This window comes from Trachemys scripta, chromosome 2 (assembly GCF_013100865.1).
Source record: "Trachemys scripta elegans isolate TJP31775 chromosome 2, CAS_Tse_1.0, whole genome shotgun sequence".
NCBI lineage: Eukaryota > Metazoa > Chordata > Testudines > Emydidae > Trachemys > Trachemys scripta.
The window spans coordinates 123,762,346-123,786,289 of NC_048299.1; the positions used below are offsets into that span (position 1 = coordinate 123,762,346).

Below are 23,944 nucleotides of genomic sequence, written 5' to 3' on the forward strand. Positions count from 1 at the left end.
AAGGAGCAATGGTCTCAAGTTGCAGTGGGGGAGGTCCAGGTTGGATATCAGGAAAAACTATTTCACTAGGAGGGTGGTGAAACACTGGAATGCGTTACCTAGGGAGGTGGTGGAGTCTCCTTCCTTGGAGGTTTTTAAGGCCCGGCTTGACAAAGCCCTGGCTGGGATGATTTAGCTGGGAATTGGTCCTGCTTTGAGCAGGGGGTTGGACTAGATGACCTCTTGAGGTCCCTTCCAACTCTGATATTCTATGATTCTATGATAGCTAACTTTCTTCCAGTCAGCTGTTGTTAAGCTGCTCTCTACCCTTCTGGTGCTTGTGGTGAGACAGCTTGACAGGAGTTATACTAACCAAGAAATGACAAGTATGTTGAAATAATATTTTAGATCCCAGGTAAACACCTTTCTGCAGATGGAGCCAGAACTTTCTTGGTTAACCAAGGAACTGTGCATTTTGATGTAGTACTCAACAGTGGAAGATTTAAAATGCTTAGCTTCAAAGGGCAAAAACTTTTCTATATACATTCTGCAAACCTCTGGACTGTTGTTCAGATGTCTCACTTTTTAACAGTTCTCTGTTTCTCTGAAACAATGAAAATAAAGCATTTGAATAGTTTTTGTATTGTTTTAAATTCTAGAAACATTAAGCTTTCATTTTAATCTGTGAATGAAAACGTCAACAATTTTAGAAAGTTAAAAGGCAAACGATAAGAAAATGAACGTTCTAGCTATGCATTTGAGACCTATTAGGAAACAATGAGAGAATTACAAAACTAGAAGTTGAGAGGGGAAGAGGAAAGGAAAAAGGTGGAGTCACTGGTCACTGGATAGGTGCATGGCTAGGGAGTGAAATTAATTGTCATTGGATGTTGAAGACAGGAGTGGGTGTATTTTTAAACTGGCAGCAGAGAGCATTTAGAAATTTCTGGAAGGAGAGTAGGGCATCTGATAATGTGGCACTATACAAAGCTGATTATATTTCATCCTATTTTTCAATCTTCACAGTATTGAATTCACTGGATGTTTTTTCTTACCCTGTAAGTGTAGTAAATTTGAAGAATACGGATCAATAGTACAAATAGGTGATTAGTGTTTACACCCAAATTGTGTCCTGGCTAGCCTAATAGGCAGAGGAGGAAGTAGTGTAAGGTGCCTCCTTACAGCCTGTCCTGGCTACCTGCCGCACAGGAATAGAAGCAGCTGTGGTGTAGGTGGGCAAGAGGGACAGGGAATGAGTGGAGTGTTGGTGCGCACATGCCACACCATCACAATGGGTGGTATGAGAACCAAATGGTTAATTTAGAGGGTGCTAATTAGGTTCCTGGGTGGACTGGCTGATATCTGCCCAGATCTTAAAGGAAAGATGTGACAGCTGTCCTGATGTGTTCAGATTTGCTGATGGATGCATGTTGAGTGGTTTTTTTTCCTGCTAGGATCTTTTGGAATTCAAGCCCAGGGTTGTGAGTTCAATCCTTGAGGGGGCCATTTAGGGATCTGGGGCAAAAATCTGCCTGGGGATTGGTCCTGCTTTGAGTAGGGGGTTGGACTAGATGACCTCCTGAGGTTCCTTTCAATCCTGATATTCTATGATTTTTGTAGAATATTGAAGCCTCTTTCTCATAAGTGGGAATAGATGTTAATACCCAGCTACTTGACCTTGAGGCAGTTTCCTCAAAAAATTATGGCTTTTTATTTTTAGGGTCCAAGCCCACAGTGCCTGTGGTTTGCAACAACAAGCATTTTTAGAAAAACTGCTGGCATAAGTGGGACTTTTTCCAAACTGATGTTAGTATAAAGGTTGATTAGGAAATCAGGTGTGAAGTATGTCTTGGACTCTGATAACATGGCCCAAAGACAGAGATGCTATATGGCAGAGAGACCAAGGATTGTAAACTGTAAAAATTAAGGTTAAAGTGAAAGGCCTTGTTTCCTTCCAGTCAATGAGCCACTTGAGGAGACTGATGTACCTTATCCCTGAGGCCAGCCACCTGTGGGAAGAAGAGGTGAAGACAACACTGACTAGGTTATGCCAACTGATCAAGATAGCCCATTTGAAATAGAAATAATTAAAGTTTATATACTAGACATGTATTCGCCTATGCACTGTTGCTTTCACAGTGGTGCAGCTATACTGGCACATGGGGGTAGCAGGCACTATGCTATGTATAGACTAGGCACAGTTTACTCCTCCCCTGAGGATGGAGTTGGTTGAGTGAGTGTGTATCACAGTCTCTCTTTTCTAGGCTATTCCTGGAGCAGTGCAACAACATGCTGTCTCTACTTATCTCACACAGGGCCGCCCGGGGGGGGCAAGTGGGGCAATTGCCCCAGGCCCCCACGAGAATATAGTATTCTATAGTATTGCACCTTTTTTTTTTATTGACGGGGCCCCCGAAATTGCTTTGCCCCAGGCCCCCTGAATCCTCTGGACGGCCCTGATCTCACAGTCTAGCCCTTAGTGATTACCAAACATCAGAGTATGAGTTTATCTAGCTCAGCATATCTGAAGCTGAAGGGAGAGTTGAGACAAGCAATTGAGTGGAACAAAATAACGAAAAGATAATTCTTCTAAATTAAAATGTAAACATTGCCAAGCAACAGGATGGAACTGCTCTGCTTGGTCAAAGCTGGTAAAAGCCACCCACTGGAGTGTAGCACAGGAATCTTACCATGCATGACAGTTTAGAAAACTAGCTCAAGGGACCCAGATTAGCTACAAATAAATGAATTAGAGCATCTCCAAGATATAAAAAAGTAGCCTTCAACACACTCTTATTTTAAGGCTTTGATAGATGTTTGGCTCTAATCTTAAAAGGATTTTATAAAATTCTAATCTAGACCTTGAGAATCGCACCTCTACTTCTGCCCTTTCTCTGTAATGCGTAGGGAAGTTTGAATTTTGCTATTGAACGAAAAACTTAAATGTGGCAATTTGAAGTTTAGTGGTAGAATATCTCTAATCCCCTTCATTTTCAGTTTAAATTGATTTTTACTGAAAAAATCCTGGGAAAAGGATGAATACATTTTCCCCCCTGTCCTTCAGTCCACCAAAAGAAACTCTGATATTTACCCAGACAAACTATTAATATTTTTTCCACCCATTTCCACCTGTTTTTGTTGTTGTAATAAACACTGATAAATTCCCGGGAAAAATTAAATAAAATAAAAACCGAAAATGAAGGGCCCTAAGTATCTCTTAGTGTGTCTCTTTCTCAGCTATTTGTTGGTCAAATCCAAATGGTTCCCAGTGCTCCCAGAGCATGGATAGGGGAAAAAAGTTTCAGTCAAGTCTGTTTTTTCTTTACTGTTGTTTTTGACAGGGACAGTTAGAACTGCTCAGCAGGTTGAGTCCTCTTGGTTCCCTATTGTAATCCAGCTGCCTACGCGTTTTCCAAGATCTCGCGTTACAGCAACCATCCTCTTCCTTCCAAGGAAAGCTAAAGGCAGCTCTTACTGAAGCCCATCAACTCAGACCTTAGCATCACCAAAAAAGGATTTCCTCTCATCCACTCCCAAGTTCAGGGCTGGGTACATGGCCTCTTTAGTGATTTATTTGGACTCTGAGTCTGAATGACTGGAACTAAAACATTCTGAGAGCAATTTAAAATGTTTTTTAAGAATTAACAGTTCAAAATGAATATTATTAATTTCTCTGCTTTAATTATAAGGAGTCTTTAGAATTAGATGAAATTTTTCGGACTAATAGTTTGTTTGGAAAAAGAAAACTGTTTCAGTATACCTGAAATTATTTGTGACGTTGACGTCAATTCATTGAATAGTTTTGGTCACAAAAATTTGGGGAGGGACTGATGTCATTCACAAAGGAGGAGGAGGTGATCAGGGCCGGTGCTTCCACTAGGCGACTCTAGGCGGTTGCCTAGGGCGGCAGCATTTGGGGGGTGACATTTTGCCACCCTCAGCGGAAATTCGGCGGCGGGGGGTCCTTCCACTCCGGATCTTCAGCGGAAATTCGATAGCGGGTCCTTCACTTGCTCCGGGACCCGCCGTTGAAGTGCCCCGAAGACGCGGAACAGAAGGACCCCTGCCGCCATGGACCCCAGGCCCCCTGAATGCTCAGAGGAGGAGTGCTGCTGCCTAGGGCGGCAAAAATCCTGGCACCGCTCCTGGAGGTAATGATGGTGCCCATTCATAATGACAATGAATACTCATTGTGCCAAGAAAAGTGTGAACATGACTATATAAACTGGTGGACAGGACACTTATCTGGGATCTGGGTGACCCAAGTTCCTGCTCCAATGATTTTTTAAATTATTTATACAAAGTGGAACAGTTTCAACAGAAAGGATTGAGAGACCCACACACCAGAATATACCATAGTCCAGTAGTTAAGGCGCTGTCCTGTAGTGAGTGAGACCCAAGTTCAAATAATTTCTTCGTGTGAGACATAGGAGAAAATTGAACCTCAGTCTCCCACATCTCAGGTGAATGCCCTAATGGCTGGGATAAAAGTTATAAGGAGGGTGGCACGACCACACCCCCTTCTCTTCCTCTGGCTGTTTTTGTGAATCTAGCCCTTAACAAATGTGTGGAAAATCCATTCAGGGTTTAACCAAAATGGATTTTTTCAGTTCACTGAAATTTTTTGCAATGTTTGTTTCAGTTTGACTTGAAATTATATATTCGGAACTGCCAGGAAACTGAAAAATTAGTTGGCGTCTGGTGGCATCTTAAAGACTAACAGATTTATTTGGGCATAAGCTTTCGTGGGTAAAACACCACTTCTTCAGATGCATGGAGTGAAAATTACAGATGCAGCCATTATATAATGACACACGAAGGGAAGGGAGTTACCTCACAAGTGGAGAACCAGTGTTGACAGGGCCAGTTTGATGAGGGTGGATGTAGTTTGCGAATGAATTTTAGTTCTGCTGTTTCTCTTTGAATTTAACACCATTAATTTGGGCTTGAATAGGGACTGGGAGTGGCTGGCTCACTACAGAAGCAACTTTCTCTCTCCTGGCATTGACATCTCCTCATCTATTATTGGGAGTGGACTACAGTGAAAAATTAGTTGTTTAGGATACTAATGTCAATAATTGCCCTTCTGTAATTGATAACATAATTCCCATTCATCTGAGAAAACAGTATAGTATATATTGCATTTTCAATTTTCTTAACTCTTCTCCAGTGGTAGTGGATGATGCTCACTGATATGGGTGGGAGTGAAATGAGGGCTTGAGCCTCACCTTTAATTAAGGACACCCTCTGGCAGAGGCGGGCTGGAATTGTCAGCGTTTCCCCTTCATTGAGTCAGAAAAGGTTGCTACAGTGTAGCATGCTCCTCCTTCTGGGTGCTGAGCATGTTGCCTCTCCTGGTGTGCACAGAACCTGAATTCTGATTCTCTTTTCTTATACTATCTATAGAGTGCTGAGGCTTACTAATACAACTGTATTTAAGATAGGTTTCAGAGTAGCAGCTGTGTTAGTCTGTATCCGCAAAAAGAACAGGAGTACTTGTGGCACCTTAGAGACTAACAAATTTATTAGAGCATAAGCTTTCGTGGACTACAGCCCACTTCTTCGGAAGCTCTCTCCCATAAGTTGCTTACTGGTCTAACCCTAGTTGTATTCTATATTTCTAATTTTTAAATCTTGAATAATTTTAAATGGTTTATATTCTTACTTTCAACATTCATTAGTTATGGTGTTAGCCACTCTGTCATCTTTTCCTCATACAGTATCCGATATAATTGCCACTTTTAAATTGGCTCTTTTAAGTTAACTCTTTAAAAAGAAAACTACTGTACCTGTATTTGATATCCACTTTAGCAGTGACTTGTCAAACTATATTTCCCTCCCCACCCCCATTTGGGCTTATTATACTTCAGAATTGGTTTGAAAGTGCCCCTGTTTGTACTCGGGTATGAATTTTTTAAAAAGGTATGGGGGAGATACTGTATGTGTATAAAGAGTGCATGTTTACAGTGTGGTTTGGAATTCTCTTTTTAGGATGTTAATATGAAAAAGAAAATGGTCCTACTAATTACTTGTGAGTTTATTTGCACATGTTATATAGTAGGTTGCCATACAATTGGTTATATTTAATCAGATTAAACTTTTATGTCCTTGTTTTCAGGAACTCAGTGTGTCCTCATTGATTTCAGATGGTACAGTCTTCCATGTTCCAGTGACCAAAGCAGTTCAGCTCACTAGGGAAGATGCAGTAAAAACAGCTTTGCTGTTAGAACTTGATATTTCAGTAAGTTGATAAGCCTCCTCAGCTGGTGGAAGAAAGGGTAAAAAATATTAATTGGAGAACAAAGTTGTTAAGAATGATGTTATATGCTAATCTTCTGGGTTATATTATTAAAATATCTTTCTACAGTGGGTTGAAGTGTGGGTCAACTGAGATTGATCTTGTTTGTAATACAAAGGATCTCATTCATTCTGTAGAGGTTATGGCCTCACATAAGCTAACATTTAATAGTTGTTACATATTTTATATGTTTTATATTCAACTAGTTTACTAGTCTTAATTCATTGCTAGTAATTTAACAAGAGTCTTTATTTAGATACATAATTAACATATGCAGAGCATCTTAACTCAGATCAATCTATCAGTCCCACATGACATCAACTCACTCCTCCCACTGTCAGCTCCCACACCCTAGAGAGTCCATTCGTTTTCTTAAAGACACAGTAACACCACATCTACTTTTAATTTTTTTAGCACAAATTTATTTGTGTGTGTGTGTGTGTGTCTCTCTGTCTGTCTACAAAATCAGAATTAACTGCTTGCTGTAAGTGTTTTAACAAGTCTTCTTTGATACAATGACCATCTAACTTCTGTATTTGCTATAATATTGAAGTTGCTCTTATGACTTAGAGGGATGATGTCATTTTCTTACTGCTCTTGATGCAGTATTATATAATTTCTTTTTTCAGCTGAGTTTGACAATTGAAGGTAACAATTGCAAATGTCTCCAATTTTGTCTATACACTTGACCATCATTAGTCACGTCACAAGATTGAGGTGTTACGTCTTTTGTTACAGTGGCTTTCTGAGCCCAATTTCTACCATTTAGATATGTACTCTATCATTTGGTTTCAAATAAGGTAGTTCATGCGTTCCTTTATCATAATAATTCTTTTGATACAAATGTGACTGATATTTATATTTACTTCTTTCCTTATTTCATTCAAATTTGTTTTTCACTTCTGAGTAACTTTTAGCTAATTTTTGTAAACTTCTTTCAATTCTTTTTATAACTTCCCTTACTCATGGTACCATGTGTTGTTCTATATTCAAGTAATCCACTCGTCTTTAATATATATATAGCGTTGTTGTAGCCATGTCGGTCCAATGATATTAGAGCGACAAGAGATATTGGGTGAGGTAATATCATTTATTGGACCAACTTCTGTGGATGAGAGAGCCAAGCTTTTGAGCCACACAAAGCTCTTCTTCAGTTCTGGGAAAAGAACTCCAAGCATCACAGGTGGAACAGATTGTTTAGCATAGGCAGGTAGCACATATTCTAAGAGATCGTTCAAGGTAGAGTGGCCCGTTAATACCTCTGTAGTCAGAGGACAAAAAGGGGGGGTTACAGATTGTTGTAATAAGCCATAAATGCAGTGTCTATATTTAGTCCGTGATTTTTAGTGCCTAGCAGAATTACGAATTTAAGATCCCAGGCTTGTCTTCTGAAAGTGTTGTGTAGGTTTCCTTTGAGGATGAGGACTTATAGGTCAGACATAGAGGATTGCTTTGTGAAACATCACATCTACCATAATCTCTCTACCACCGAATGGATAGCCATACCGACCCTGAGATGTAACCACCAGATAGTGATGAAACCAGCAGATGAAGGGGGTGTCATAGTCCTCAACCGTGATGACTACATTAACAACATCATCTACTAGAAAGAATTCAAAGAAGCCCTCACACCACAATTTACCCAGGAACTCAAGGATATCATCAAATCATTCCCCAAACAACTCCAAGCAAAACTCTACAAACTCTTCTTCCACAAACCCACCCCAGGGACATTCTGCATGGACAGATGGCCTAAAATTCCTCAGATTTCCACCACAACTTCTTACCAACAAGTTGGTCCAATAAAAGATATTACCTCAGCCACCTTGTCTCTCTAGTCTTTAATAATAATTCATTGCTTGTAAATTAACTATCTTTATTAAATACATAGCTGACGTATATACAGAGCATCTGAACTCAGGTCAGTCTCTCAGTTTAACCTCAAACCAACAGCTTCCTCCAGCTGTCAGCTCCTACATCCTGGAGATTCTGTTCATTCTCTTAAAGCCACATTAATATCACAGTGACTTCTATTAATTTTGGATTGAGTGAGATTGGTTTTGTGGAAGATTCTTTCAATAAAAGAAAGGGGTTAAAGTAACCAGAAATGAGGAAATTGAGGGGAAAAGTTGATGCCAGGAAAAATGACAAAAAGACTCCATGAATACACAACATTGAAAATGTTTTGAAACACTGGCTAATAAGGTAAAACTTATATTCCATGATACTTAATCAATGCTTGCATGTATCTTCCTTGCATGGTGTAGCAGGTATGAGGCCCGGTCAAGTGATCTGGGCACAAGACAGGAAGCTAGGAATTCCAGAGTCTAATTCTGGCTTTGACACTGACTTTTTGTGTCTCCATATCACTTAAACTCTCTACCTCTATTTTCCTAGTTGTAAAAACAGAATGACTTGACTATACTAAGGGAAAACTAGAGGAAAAGCACGATACAAGAGCTAGGTGGTATTGTATGGATATTGTTTAAATAAAGATAGCATTTTTATCAATGTACTCTATACAGCCAATATAGAATTGTATAGAATTCTACTGCAGTGATATCACAGTCTGTTCAATTCTGTAGGTCCTTAAAGTAACTTCTGTAGGCTCTTTAACCCTATTGGTTTAATTTTTTTTTTTTATAATGACTCCAAGATCTTTGTTGAGTGGTAACAGCTAATTTAGATCCCATCATTTTGTATATATAGTTGTGTGACAATGCGGTTCTGGCGGAACCCAACTGAGAGTGCCAACTCAGGACAAATTGCTCAAATAGGGCAGTTACAGCCCAAGGCTGGGGTTTTTTCCACCTCTAAGGCAAACCAAACCAGCCAGACTAGGAGGACTTCGGTTTTACCCCCTGGCTAACCGCAAGTCTCACAAGCAATCTCCTTAGACACTCCAGTTTCCCAGTATTACCACCAGTGCCACTTGTTATGGGGACAAATGGTTATGAAAACCAATACCCCAGTAAAAGAAAAAGGTTCTCCTGATCCCAAAGGACCAAGCCCCAGACCCAGGTCAATATACAAATCGGATCTTACCCACAAATTACGCTGTTGCCAATCCTTTAGAATCTAAAATCTAAAGGTTTATTCATAAAAGGAAAAAGATAGAGATGAGAGTTAGAATTGGTTAAATGGAATCAATTACATACAGTAATGGCAAAGTTCTTGGTTCAGGCTTGCAGCAGCGATGGAATAAACTGCAGGTTCAAATCAAGTCTCTGGAATACATCCCCCGCTGGGATGGGTCCTCAGTCCTTTGTTCAAAGCTTCAGCTTGTAGCAAAGTTCCTCCAGAGGTACGAAGCAGGATTGAAGACCAGATGGAGATGAGGCATCAGCCTTATATAGTCTTTTCCAGGTGTAAGAACAAAATTACAGCAAAATGGAGTCTGGAGTCACATGAGCCAGTCCCTGCATACTTTGCTGAGTTACAAGGCGTATCTGCCTTCTCTCAATGGGTCCATTGTATAGCTGATGGTCCTTAATGGGCCATCAAGCAGGCTAGGCAGAGCTAATTTCAGCTTGTCTGGGATGTCACCCAGAAGCATAGCATAAGTTTGCCATACAGACAGTATAGAGCCAATATTCATAACTTCGACTACAAAACTGATACACACATATAGACAGCATAATCGTAACCAGTAAACCATAACCTTGTCCTAGACACCCCATTTGACCCCCCTTTATACAAGATTTGCATGCCACTACAGGACCTTGGTTGCAACAATGATCTATACGGTCCCAGTTTATGTCAATAACGTCACAAGTTGGGATTATGTTTTCCCATGTGCATTACTTTGCTTTAGGCAGTCAAGTGACTAAAAAAAGTAATCACAATTAAATGTGAGATTAAAAAAATTAATTGTGATTAATTGCACTGTTAAACAAGAATAGAATACCATTTATTTAAATAGTTTTGGATATTTTCTACATTTTCAAATATATTGATTTCAATTACAACACAGAATACAAAGTATACAGTGCTCACTTTATATTATTTTTGATTACAAATATTTGAACTGTAAAAAAACCCCAAAAAAATAGTATTTTTCAATTAATCTAATACAAGTACTGTAGTGCAATCTCTTTATCATGAAAGTTGAACTTACAAATGTAGAATGATATACAAAAAATAACTGCACTTAAAAATAAAACAATGTAACACTTTAGTGCCTACAAGTCCACTCAGTCCTACTTCTTGTTCAGCTAATCACTCAAACAAGTTTGTTTACATTTGCAGGAGATAATGCTGCCCGCTTCTTGTTTACAATGTCCCCTGAAAGTGAGAACAGGCATTCACATGGCACTGTTGTAGCCGGCGTCGCAAGATATTTATTTGCCAGATGCACTAAAGATTCATATGTCCCTCCATGCTTCAATCACCATTCCAGAGGACATGCGTCCCTACTGATGACAGGTTCTGCTTGATAACGATCCAAAGCGGTGCGGACTGAGGCACATTTTTTTTTTTTTATTATCTGAGTCAGATGCCACCAGCAGAAGGTTGATTTTCTTTTTTGGTGGTTCGGGTTTTGTAGTTTCCACATTGAAGTGGTTCTCTTTTAACTCTTCTGAAAGCATGTTCCACACCTCCTCCCTCTCAGATTTTGGACAGCACTTCAGATTCTTAAACCTTGGGTCCAGTGCTGTAGCTATCTTTAGAAATCTCACATTGGTACCTTCTTTGTGTTTTGTCAACTCTGCAGTGAAAATGTTCTTAAAATTAACAATGTGCTGGGTCATCATCCAAAACTGCTATAACATGAAATATAGGGCAGAATGCAGGTAAAACAGAGCAGGAGACATGCAGTTCTCCCCCAAGGAGTTCAGTCATAAATTTAATTCCCCCCCCCCCCCCCCCTCCATCCTTTTTTTTTTTTAAACGAGCATCATCAGCATGGAAGCATGTCCTATGGAATGGTGGTCGAAGCATGAAGGGGCATACAAATGCTTAGCATATCTGGCACATAAATACCTTGTAATGCCGGTTACAAAAGTGCCATACAAATGCCTGTTCTCACTTTCAGGTGACATTGTAAATAATAAGCGGGCAGCATTGTCTCCCATAAATGTAAACAAACTTATTTGTGTGAGCGGTTGGCTGAACAAGAAGTAGGACTGAGTGGATTTGTAGTTTGTAAAGTTTTACATACACCTCTACCCCGATATAACGCGGTCCTCAGGAGACAAAATCTCACCGTGTTATAGGTGAGACCGCGTTATATCGAACTTGCTTTGGCCCCCTCTGTTCCTTGTTCCCTGACCGCCCCCTTCCAGAGACCCCTGTCCCTAATCACCCCCAGGATCCCACCCCCTACCCTACCCCCCTGCTCCCTGTCCCCTGACTGCTCCGACCCCTATCCACACATCTCGCTCCCTGACAGGCACTCGCCGGCAGCAGCGGGAAGCGGAGCAACGTGGCCCCAGCCCACTCGACTCTGCCACCTCCCAGCCGTGGCGCTCTGCTTCCTGCCACCAGTGAGTGCGGGGAGGTTGGGGAAAGGATGCCCCCCGTACTCACTGGCGGCGGGAAGCAGAGTGCCGCAGTTGGGAGCTGGCGGAGTAGAGCAGGCTGGGGCCGGGCTGCTCTGCTTCCCAATGTCGGTGAGTGCGGGGAGGTTGGGGAAAGGATGCCTTCCGCACTCACCTGCAGCGGGAAGTGGAGCGACGTGGCCCCAGCCCGCTCCGTTTTCCTTGCCCCAGCCCTGTCACTGGGGGGGTGGGGTTGGGGAAAGGTCCTGCACTCACTTGCGGCAGGAAGCGGAGTGCCATGGCTGGGAGCTGGCGGAGTGGAGCGGGCTGGGGCCGGGCTGCTCCGCTGCTGCTGGAGAGTGCGGGGGGGATCCCTTCCCCCAAACCCTCTCCCCCGAGCGACATGGCTGGGGCCGGGGCGAGGGAAGTGGAGCGAGCTGCTCCCGCCCCCCCGCTAATCCCACAGGCCACTCTGGGACTGCGGGGCCCCCAAAATTGCCCCCCCACAGCTCCTGCCTCCTAGACCATGGGGTGGGGGAGCCCCTGACTGCCCCCGAGACCCTCAGCCCCTTATCCAACCCCTTGGCCCCAGCCCAGCACCCTTAACATGCTGCTCTGAGCAGCGTGTCAGAGCTTTACCACATTGTATGCGAACCCGTGTTATATCGGGTCACGTTATATCGGGGTAGAGGTGTAGTTTTGTTTTGAGTGCAATTATGTAACAAACAAACAAATCTGCACTTTCATGATAAAAAGATTTCACTGCAGTACTTGTATACGGTGAATTGAAAAATAATATTTCTTCTGTTTATCATTTTACAGTGAAAATATTTGTAATAAAAATAATATAATGTGAGTACTATACACTTTGTTTTCTGTGTTGTAATTTAAATTAATATACTTGAAAAGGTAGAAAAACATCCACAAACATTTAATAAATTTCAATTGGTAATTCTATTGTTTTACAGTGTGATTAAAAGTGCGATTAATCGCGATAAATTTTTTGAGTTAATCACATGAGTTAACTGCGATTAATCAACAGTCCTACTTTGCATTTATCAACACTGAATTTCATGTGTCATTTTGTTTCCCAGTCACCCAGTTTTCAAGATCCCTTTGTAACTCTTTTCTAAGTCTCTAAAGAGACTTAACTATCTTGAGCAATTTTATATCATTGGCCTGCTAAACCCAGGGTTGAGAGTTCAATCCTTGAGGGGGCCACTTGGGGATCTAGGGCAAAATCAGTACTTGGTCCTGCTAGTGAAGGCAGGGGGCTGGACTCGATGACCTTTCAAGGTCCCTTCCAGTTCTAGGAGATAGGTATATGTCCATTATTATTATTATCTGCAAATTTGGCCACCTCATTGTTTATCCCTTTTTCAAGATCATTTATGAATATGTTGAACAGCACTGGTTCTGGTACAGATCCCTGAAGGACACTGCTATTTACCTCTCTCCATTCTGAAAACTGATAATTTATTCCTACCCTTTGTTTCCTGTCTTTTAACCAGTTCCTGACCTATGAGAGGACGTTCCCTCTTATCCCATTACTGCTGACTTTGCTTAAGAGTCTTTGGTGAAGGACCTTGTCAAAGGTTTTCTGAAAGTTCAAGTGCACTATATCCACTGGATCACCCTTGTCTTCATGTTTGTTAACCCCCTTAAAGAATTCTAATACTTTGGTGAGGCCTGATTTCCCTTTAGAAAAAAGCCATATTGTCTCTTCCACAACAAATCGTGTTCATGTTTGTGTCTAATAATTCTGTTTCATCCAGTTTGCAGATATTGAACTTAAGCTTATCAGCCTGTAATTGCCAGGATCGCCTTTGGAACCTTTTTAAAAAATTGGTGTCACATTAGTTATCCTCTAGTTATCTGTTATAGAAGCTGCTTTAAATGATAGGTTACCTACCAAGTTAGGCATTGTGCAATTTTATATTTGAATTCCTTCAGAACTCTTGAGTGAATACCATGTTGTCCCAGTGACTTATTACTGTTTAATTTATTGATTTGTTCCAAAACCTCCTCTATTAATGCTTCACTCTGGGATACTTCCTCAGATTTGTCACCAAAAAATGAATGCTTCAGGTGTGGGAATCTTCCTCTCAACGTCTGCAGTGAAAACTTCCTTGCATGCTCCTTTAGCATCTTGATCGTTCAGTGGCCCCAGTAATTGTTTGACAGGCTTCCTGCTTCTGATGTATTTAAAAAAAAAAAAAAAAAACATTTTGCGCTAGTTTTTTGAGTCTTTGGTCAGTTTTTCAAATTCTTGTTTAGCATGCCTAATTATGGTTTACCTTTTGACTTGCTAGAGTTTATGCTCCTTTCTGTTTTCCTAAGTAGGATTTAACTTTCATTTTTTAAAGGATGCCTTTTTGCCTCTAACCATTTACTTTACTTTGTTTAGTCATGATGGTACTTTTTTGGTCCTCTTACTATGTTTTTTAATGTGGAGTATATATTTAATTTGAGCCTCTATTATAATGTTTTAAAAAGGTTTAAGGGCATTCACCCACGAAAGCTTATGCTCCAATACATCTGTTAGTCCTAAAGGTGCCACAGGACTCTGTTGCTTTTTACAGATCCATACTAACACAGCTACCCCTCTGATACTTTGCTTAGTAGTAAGTCATCAGTTAACATCATGCACCTCAGCCAAATAAAGAGACTACAACCTCTTATTTATTCAGAGATCTAGTTTTATGTTTAATTTTCTTTGAATTTCTCTTACTTGTGCTAATTTTCTCAGGAAAAGGAAATAATTGTATATCATTATAATCACCATTTACCGAAGTATTTTAACCTGCTAATTTTCTGTTAATGGTAACAAATTTATGTAAATTGTTCACCATGAAGATTTAATATTGATTTAAATCTCCAGAAATAGAAAAACAATATACACAGCTAATGGTGAATCGGGGCCTCTTGTATATACAAATCTCCTTGTAAACACATTTTTTTCTTCATAAACTGTTTAACTGGGCTTATTATATATTTGAAAATCTCTTTGACCTGTAAGAGACTAGGTTTCCTAAGTAGAAAGCTTAAATTTAAAAATAAAAGGTTACATGCTTAGATTTCTGATGTACCAGGGCCAAATATAATAAAAATATAAAATGATGGTGTAGTGTTAAACAGCAAGATTTTGTTTTATGAGTGTGGAGAAAATGGGCCAGGGTTTATTACACAGCTTTATAGAAAAAAAATCTTTATTTTATAACAGAAAACAACATTTTGCTACCAACCTGGAGATGCCTTCTGTGTCATATGCCCCAACAATGCCAGGGAGGTGCAAGAACTTCTTCATCTCTTGGGACTTTCAGAAAGGAAAGAGTGCTTTGTTTGCTTAAAGATTAAACAAGCCACTAAAAAGAAAGGTAATATATAAATGCACTATTAATCAAGAAATAATGCTTGTTTGCCTATTTAAATATAATGAAAGCTCATAGGTGTGAACATTTTGGCTTGAATTTTTCAAATGTTAGGACATTTGGTCATTTAATCTTATTGGCACTTAAAAAGAAGGTGCGGGGAGGGGGTGTGAAAAACACTGACCATGATTTTACTAGGTATATCTCTAACAATCAGAAGCCCTGTCCTGGTGAAACAAACTATTTTACTAAGATTACATTTGCAATTTTTAAATCTGTGCTCTTCTTTGAGTGTTCTTGGCATATTGGATATATGCTGACTAGTGCTTTTGACCGATGCAGCCTTCTACTAGTAATGCCTGGAAGAGCACTCCTCCTTGCCCCTTCCCTCAGTGTTTGAGGACATTCTGAGAATGGGGCTGTAAAAGGTGGCGTGGCAGTGGTTGCTGCCTCAGTTCCTTCCAGCCACATGACCAGATGTGAGCATTCTTTGCATTCAAGATCCTTAGTATGATAGGTGCCTTACTTTTTAAATAGTTAGACATTTGTAAATAGTTAATGTTAGTATTATTGTTACTTAGCTATGGTGGAGCCAAAGATCAAGAAATATAGATTTAAAAGATGTGCATCTTATCACAGTTTTCCTGGCATCAGATACCCATGCTGCATGCCTAAAATGTTTAAGAAAAGGGCACTCTCCTACTCCTTATACTATCTCTTGGTCTTTCACACTGTGAACTAGAAGGGAGAGACAGAACAGGCTCCAGGCCCTCCTTCTACTAGAAATCTTATCAGTTAAAATCTCCAGTTCTGAAATTTCTAAGACTTTTTTTCTAAATTTCTAAGGAAAATGAAAATAAGAGGCCGGCTCCAGGCTCAGATCCTGCTCTTGGGGGAATTCTGCACCACTGTACAATGCAGAATTTGCACAGAGTTAATGTTCTGCACAGAATTTCATTTTCCCCCATATAATTGGTACTGCAGAGCTGCTGGCTACCACTGGGGTACACTGAACTTGGCAGAACCCAACTCCCTGTCTCGCAGTGCGCCTGCATGGGAGATGTGGGCAGGCTGCGGTTCCCAGGTTTGCCAGCCTTGCTTGGCCACATGGTGCAGCCAGGCTCCCGCACTATGTGACAGCTGCCAGAGCCAGCTAGCTGCACCCCATGGGGAGCTCCACGTAGGGGCTGCTGCTTTCCGAGAGGTGAGACTGAGGGTAATGGGGGGGAAGGGGAGAGACACATAACTTGAGTTGTTCCGGGGACGGCTGAACCTTTAAATTGTACCCCCTCAATATGACCAGATATGGCTTGTCTCTGCACAACAGTAACAAAGCTGGACGGGTTGGAGCCTGTGGCTGGGCTCTGAGGGGAGGGGTGTGGGTGTGTGGCCCCTTGGCTAGGCTCTCAGGGGGCTCGTCTGTGGGTGTCTGAGTCAGAGGGGTCCCACACAACCCCTTCCAGCACCCTTCAAATATCCCTTCCCAGTACACACACACACACCCATCCAGCAGCCCTTAAATATCCCCTCCAACACTTCCAACTCGACTCACCTTGCAGTTCCCCCTCTTATTTCTCCCTGGCAGTGTCCTCTATTTGGGAACTTTAAAATATGGTAACCCTATGGTGAGGAGGACACAAAAACCTAAAGAATTGGAGGAGCAGAGTTTCCCCCAAGATGTGCCTAGCGTGTGACACACCCAGACTGAGGTGCGTGACAAAAGCATAACAAAGAAACAGGAACTGGGTTGTTAGGGTTTCTTTAACTCTCTGCTCCTGGAGGAATCTTTTTTGTTGTCTGTACTATTACAGACGTACTTGGTGACAGGTATTTTGAAATTACCTTGATCGATCGGTCCTTCAGCCCTCGTACAGATTGCACCAATCACAACACGTCTTTCATTCTTCTCGTATCCTGGCCTTCCTTCTCCATGTGCGGCCATGCCTTTTCATGATAAAATCTTCCCATCTCTTTGGCGGTTGGCCGAGTGGTTATTTCAGTTCCCATGGGTACCACTCAGTGACAGCTGCAGTCCATCGATTGTCAGTGAACCTTGCTATATGCCCGACCCATCTCATTTTATTATGCCTGCTCTCAACAACAATGTCTTGCACTTTACTCTGCTGTCTGATCACTTCTGATTCTCAGACATACATTTCAAGGCCAGAAGGGACCATCATGATCATCTAGTCTGATCTCGTGCATATTGCAGGCCACAGAACTTGACCCATCCGCTCCTGTAGTAGACCCATAACCTTTGGCTGAGTTACTGAAATCCTCAAATTATGATTTAAAGACTTCAAGTTACAGTCACTCCACCATTTACTCTAGTTTAAACATGCAAGTGACCCATCCCCCATGCTGCAGATGAAGGTGAAAACCCCCCAGGGTCTCTGCCAATCTGACCCGGGGGGAAATTCCTTCCTGACCCCAAATATGATGGTCATTTGGACCCTGAGCATTTTGGCAAGACCCAACAGACAGACACTTGGGAAGGAATTCTCTGTAGTAACTCAGAGCCCTCCCAATTTAATGTCCCATCACCAGCCATTGTGAATATTTGCTACTAGCAGTCACGAATCAGCTACATGCTGTTGTAGGCAGTTTCATCATACATAAATTTATCAAGCTCAGTCTGAAAGAAGAGTTAGGTTGTTTGCCTGCACTGCTCCCCTTGGAAGGCTGTTCCAGAACTTTACTCCTCTAATGGAGGGGAGGGGGAGAGAGAGAGAGAGAGAGAGACAGAGACAGACACACTGTGTGAGCTGGCTGCCGGGGAAGTCTCAGAAACCAGGCGCTGTCTCTTTAAGAAAGGCACTCACTCACGGTTTAGACCTCAGACTGGAGGAGCTCCGAGTCATCCTGACCCAGGCTGTCCCCTCTCCCCTGCTCTGTGGAGATGGGGTACAGGGGTGGGGGAGATGGACACCCTAACATCAGCCTCCCTGCTCTGTACAGCCAGCAGGAGGGTCCCGGGAGCAGCTGCAGGACAGCAACATGGCTGCAAAGCAGCGGGTGGAGGGGCAGCTTAACACACGCTGCTGGATGTGCACACTCTGCTAATCAACTGGGTGGCACTTGAATTTCTCCTTGGCGGCTGCCCAACCATGTAGCTTACAGGGAACACAGATTCCAACCATTCTGGACTTGCTCCAAGAAGGCATGGACAGAGGCCTTCAGTCCTGTATCATTGCATGTCAAATGTCTGCTTTTAGTAGCAGGCTATTCACAAAATACTCAGGCTTCCTGGCAGACAGTCCACAAATAGCCACATTCCTTTGAGCAGTCCAATAAGCCACACCAGCAGTCAGGCAGCTATTCCCAAAATGGGACCTTCCGCTAGTTTTGAGACTGACTTCAGCGTTGGCCTTTTATTTATCTATTAACACTTGTTTCTTAGTAGCTGTCATGTCTGCCAGGCGAGTGTTGGAACTGGCAACGTTATCTATACAGGAACTTTACTTTGTGTTACACAAAGATAAGGTGGAGCTAAGGCCACCAGAATCCTGTCTTCCTAAAGTAAATTCCTCTTTCCATAGTTTCCAACAGGTTTGATTCTTCTATTCTGTCCAAAACACAACATCCAACTGAAAAGGTGTGGCACACCTTAGGTTTTCAATACTCTTCTGAGCTCTATCTCAGGCATAGAGACTCCACAAGAATATTGGGCTCCCTATTTGTGTCCTTCCACCTGAAATGCAGGGACTCAGAGCTTTCAAGTTCTCCATTGTTAGGTGGATTAGAATATGTATTGTGGAAGCCTACAGATCAGAGATTCCTGTCCCAGAAGGGATCAAGGCTCACTTCCTGAGTTCCTTAGCAACCTCATGGTAGAATGACCAAATGTGTCCATTTCAGAAATTCGCGGAGCAGCTGTGACGAGGTTCCCAGTGTGCAACCTGGACTGTGGGACCACTGAGCCCTCCAATCCAACCAACCTGGGTGGCCTCTGACATTGTCATGCTGATGTCAAGCTCCAGGCCTCTGATAGGCATTGCACTCACACAGACATCCACAGACACCCAACTGAGTTTCATGAATGATCTCCTAGCCACTCATAAACCATCAATAGGGAGGCTCCAGCCAGTTCCCTCCAGCTCCCCAGTCTTGCACCCCAGAACTGTACCGTTTTGCACTGGTCAGAAGTCTGGCAAGCGTAAGTTTATTACCTAGTTCGCCGCTTTGCCAAAGGAAAGTGGACATGCACCAGCCTTTGTAACCTGAGCTGAGATTTCCCAAGCACTTTAGACAAAGTCACTGGTAAGGATAAAACATTAAAATAAATGTATTAACTACAGAAAAATTTTAAGTGATTATAAGTGATAGGCATAAAGGTCAGAGAGTTACCTTAAGAAAATAAAAAGTAAACATATTCTAAATCCTAAACTTTTAGTCTAAGCAAGAGTTGACTCAAATAGCTTTTCTCACCCTAACAGATGGTACAAACAGGCTATAGTTCCTCAACACAAAGGCTGGGAATAACTTCCAACTTGGGATCAAACTTCCGTAGTTCAAATTTTGTCTTTCAGACGTTCTTCCAGCTGTCGAGATGTGGGGGAGAAAGGCCCATTGATGATGGCACTCTCTCTTTTTATCCCTTCTTCCAGCTACTAGAAAGTTCTTCTTCGAGTGCTTGCTCATATCCATTCCATTAGGTGTGCGCGCGCCGCGTGCACGATCGTCGGAAGATTTTTACCCTAGCAACACCGGCGGGTCGGCTGTGGAGCCCCCTAGAGTGGCGCCTTCATGGCGCTGAATATATACCCCAGCCGACCCGGCGCCCCCTCAGTTCCTTCTTACCGCCCCTGACGGTCGTTGGAACTGTGGAGCGCGGCGTAGCTGTTCTCCACTCTCCCTAGCTTACTTGATCATTCAGAGTTATAGTTATAGTTGTAGTTTTAGTGTTTATAGTTAAATAGTTTTTAAAGTTGTTATAGTTGTATTGTAGTTCAGGGGGTTAAGGGGGTCGTCTCCCCCTTTCTCCCCCGGCCGCGGGCCCGGGCTCATGCCCAACACTCCCGGCTTCAAGCAGTGCGCCTCCTGCGCTAAGCCTATGCCAACGAGCGACCCTCACGACTCCTGTTTGAAGTGCCTGGGAGAGTCCCACCAAACAGACAAATGCAAGATCTGTAAGGCCTTCAAACCAAGAACCAAGAAGGAGCGGGACTTTCGGCTCAGGCAACTCCTAATGGAGGCGGCACTTAGCCCGGACACTCCTTCAACGGGCCAGACTCCGGCGCCTAGCACTTCGGTGCGCAGTGCCCCGGCGGCACCGGCTATGACGACCACGCGAGTGGCGTCAGACAAGCCTCCCCGGCACCGGACCTCGTCGGCACCGCAAACACAGCAAGTGCCGCGGCGCCGGTCATTATCCCCAGGGCATAAAAAAGCCCATAAGACGGGGACGTCCGCGCCGAAGACGCCGGCTCCCCCAGTGCCGGGGGTAGAGCCGCGTCCGCCGATGGAGCACAGAAAACAGGCTCCTCCAGCACCGTCGACTCCGGCGCCGAGGCCGTCGAGTCCGGTGCAAATAGCGTCTCCACCGAGGCCGGCGGTGATACAGTGTCTCCCGTCGACTCCAGAGACCTTCGCGGTGGCGAGAGACTTGATAGCTCTCACGGAGCCGGCACCGCCTCAACCACCGGCACCGACTGCACCGTTGACTCGTCCGGTACAGTCAAGAGGGAAACCTGCCTTGATGCGCCCTCCATCTCAAGGGCTGGAACCTCGGCGCCGATCCAGGTCCCGAAGCAGGTCCCCACGCCGCTCGCAGTCCCGGCACCGAACGTCTCGGCACCGGTCGTACTCGCGGTCAAGATCTTCTTCGCGGCACCGCTCTACGTCTCGGCACCGATATGATCGTCGGCACCGGTCAACGTCGAGACGTAGTTCTCGGCACCGCCACGCTCGACGCTCGACGCCGAGGGGCCGATCCCGGCACCGGGCATACTCTAGGTCCTCGTCGAGGTCCAGATCCGATTCCCGGCACCGACGAGGTCATCGGCACCGGTCGCGGTCCCGGCACCGATCGCCGGCACCGCACAGAGGTAGATCATCTCCGGACCGGCACCGTGCGGCACCGCAGACCACGGGGATCGTTCCATCTTTCACGGCACCGCCATGGCCGTCAAGATCAGCGTCTCGATCCTCAGAGGACCTGTCGAGATCGGCATACCCCCCTCAGGGGCAGGCCGAGGAACGAGACTTGGGCCATTGGCAGGAGAGGGCAGAGGACCACCCTCATGGACCATCTCACTGGTCGTTTTGGACCCCGTGGGCGTACCACCAGGAGCAAGGGGCTTCGTTACCATCGACCTCTCGCTCGGGTCACTCGGTCAGAAGGGCCCCAGAATCCACCATCTCTCGGCCTCCGCCTGGAGGCGTAGAGGCTTCGGTGTCCACACCACCCGACACCGTGGACCCAAGTGCCGGTGATGCTCCGACCCAAGACCAGGGGGACCGGGACCCCCCCTTGGATCCACTTCCACCAGAGGCGGCGTCCTCCTCCTCTCCGGATGAGGCAGTGGCGGGCACTTCATGCACGGGTCCCCCTCCGATAGATCTTCGGGCTCACCAGGATCTCCTGCGCAGAATGGCCCGTAACATGGACCTGCAGACGGAGGAGATAGTGGAGGTGCACGACCCGATCGTGAACATCCTTGGATCGGATGCCCCATCGAGGGTGGCGTTACCCTTGATCCGCACGATCCAAACGAACGCGGATACGATATGGCAGACTCCTGCCTCCATTCCACCCACTGCGAGAGGGGTGGAAAGGAAATACTTTGTCCCATCTAAAGACTATGGGTACTTGTACACACACCCCCAACCGTGCTCACTGGTGGTGGAATCAGTGAATGCACGAGAGCGCCACGGCCAGCAGGCTGCAGCGCCAAAATCAAAAGAGGCTAAGCGGCTTGATCTGTTCAGCCGTAAGGTTTACTCAGCCGGAGGGCTACAACTTAGAGCGGCGAATCAACAAGCGCTACTGAGCCGCTACAATTTCAACTCCTGGAACTCTATGGGGAAGTTTAAGGAGTTGATTCCCCAAGAGTCCAGGGAAGAGTTTGGAGCCATGGTTGAGGAGGGTAAGAAGGTGGCTCGGACCTCCTTACAGGCCTCCCTGGACATAGCGGACTCGGCCGCAAGGACCCTGGCCACAGGTATCGCTATGCGTAGGACCTCCTGGCTCCAAGTTTCGGGTTTGCCCCCTGAATTACAGCAGACCCTACAGGATTTGCCCTTTGAAGGACAGGGGCTATTCTCGGAGAAGACGGACTCTCGATTACAGAGCCTCAAAGACTCCAGGACAATCATGTGCTCCTTGGGGATGCATGTTGTGGGTCCCCAGCGCAGACCATTTAGGCCCCAGCCTCAACGGTTTTACCCCCCTCCACCTCGTCAGAGACAGGACCCTGCCAGAAGGCGAGGGCGAGGTGGTAGGAGAAGATGGGCTGGCCCTCAACCTGGTCAGAACCAGGGGCCACCAAGACCACCTTCAGGTCCGAGACAGAACTTTTGAAGGTGCGGTCGAGGACGGCGCCCCAGTCATCCCCCAGGATCCAGCTCCCTCCTTTCGGGATCGCCTCTCCCACTTCCACCGTGCTTGGTCCCTTATAACTTCGGACCGTTGGGTCCTCCGCACGGTGGAGAGGGGATACGCTATCCAGTTTTCTTCTATCCCCCCCTCCCACCCCCCTTCCCCGTCCCTCTTCAGGGACCCTTCTCACGAGCAACTTCTTATGCAGGAGGTTTCTACGCTCCTGGCCATGGGGGCCATAGAGGAGGTTCCGATAGAGTTAAGGGGCAGGGGATTTTATTCCCGTTACTTCCTGATCCCCAAGTCCAAAGGAGGTCTGCGGCCCATCTTGGACTTGCGCGGGCTCAACAAATTCGTAGTAAAGTTGAAGTTCCGCATGGTCTCTTTGGGGGCCATCATCCCTTCCCTCGATCCTGGAGACTGGTTCGCCGCCCTCGACATGAAGGACGCATACTTTCACGTTGCAATTTACCCGCCTCACAGACGCTTCCTGCGATTCGTGGTAAACACGGTGCACTACCAATTTGCTGTCCTCCCTTCGGCCTATCCTCGGCCCCAAGAGTGTTCACGAAATGTATGGCTGTCGTGGCAGCGTACCTTCGTCGGCAAGGGGTACAGGTGTTCCCGTACCTAGACGACTGGTTGGTGCGCGGTCGCACCAAGGGACAGGTTCAAGCTTACGTCCACAGAATAGTGCACACATTCAACGAGTTGGGCATCCTACTCAACAAGGACAAATCCACTCTAGAACCTACCCAGAGAATAGAATTCATCGGCGCAGTTCTAGACTCCAGACGTGCCCAAGCCATCCTGCCAGACAATCGCTTTGGCACCATCACGAACCTCATTCAAGGGCTCAAGGCCTTCCCAACTACCACGGTGAGGTCGTGCCTCACCCTGCTGGGTCACATGGCTTCCTGCACGTACGTAACCAGGCATGCCAGACTTCGACTTCGCCCGCTTCAAACTTGGGTGTCATCAATATACCGTCCACATCGGGACAGCCTGAACATGGTGGTCACGGTCCCGAACTCGATCCTGGCCTCCCTCACCTGGTGGCTAGATCACAATGTGGTCTGCGAGGGGATGCCATTTCACGCCCCACAACCCTCCATGCACCTGGTCACAGACGCGTCATCTCTGGGGTGGGGCGCCCATCTCAACAAACACCATACCCCGGGCCTGTGGACTGCATCCCAGTTGGCCCTACACATCAATGTTCGGGAACTGATGGCGGTACGCCTGGCGTGCCAGGCATTCCTCAGTCTCCTACGTG

General features: G+C 44.9%; 1 protein-coding gene across 6 annotated transcripts in view; it reads left to right on the plus strand.

Annotated features, from left to right (window-relative positions):
• MTRR (5-methyltetrahydrofolate-homocysteine methyltransferase reductase) overlaps positions 1–23,944 on the plus strand; it is a 122,959-nt gene that overhangs the window by 26,046 nt on the left and 72,969 nt on the right. For 5 of the 6 annotated variants that reach the window (XM_034761517.1, XM_034761520.1, XM_034761522.1 and 2 more), the window contains 2 exons: positions 6,098–6,220; positions 14,981–15,134. In XM_034761517.1, the coding sequence (XP_034617408.1) occupies positions 6,098–6,220; positions 14,981–15,134 (277 nt within the window). The remainder of the gene's footprint in view (positions 1–6,097; positions 6,221–14,980; positions 15,135–23,944) is intronic. The other variant, XM_034761519.1, reaches the window with a different exon arrangement.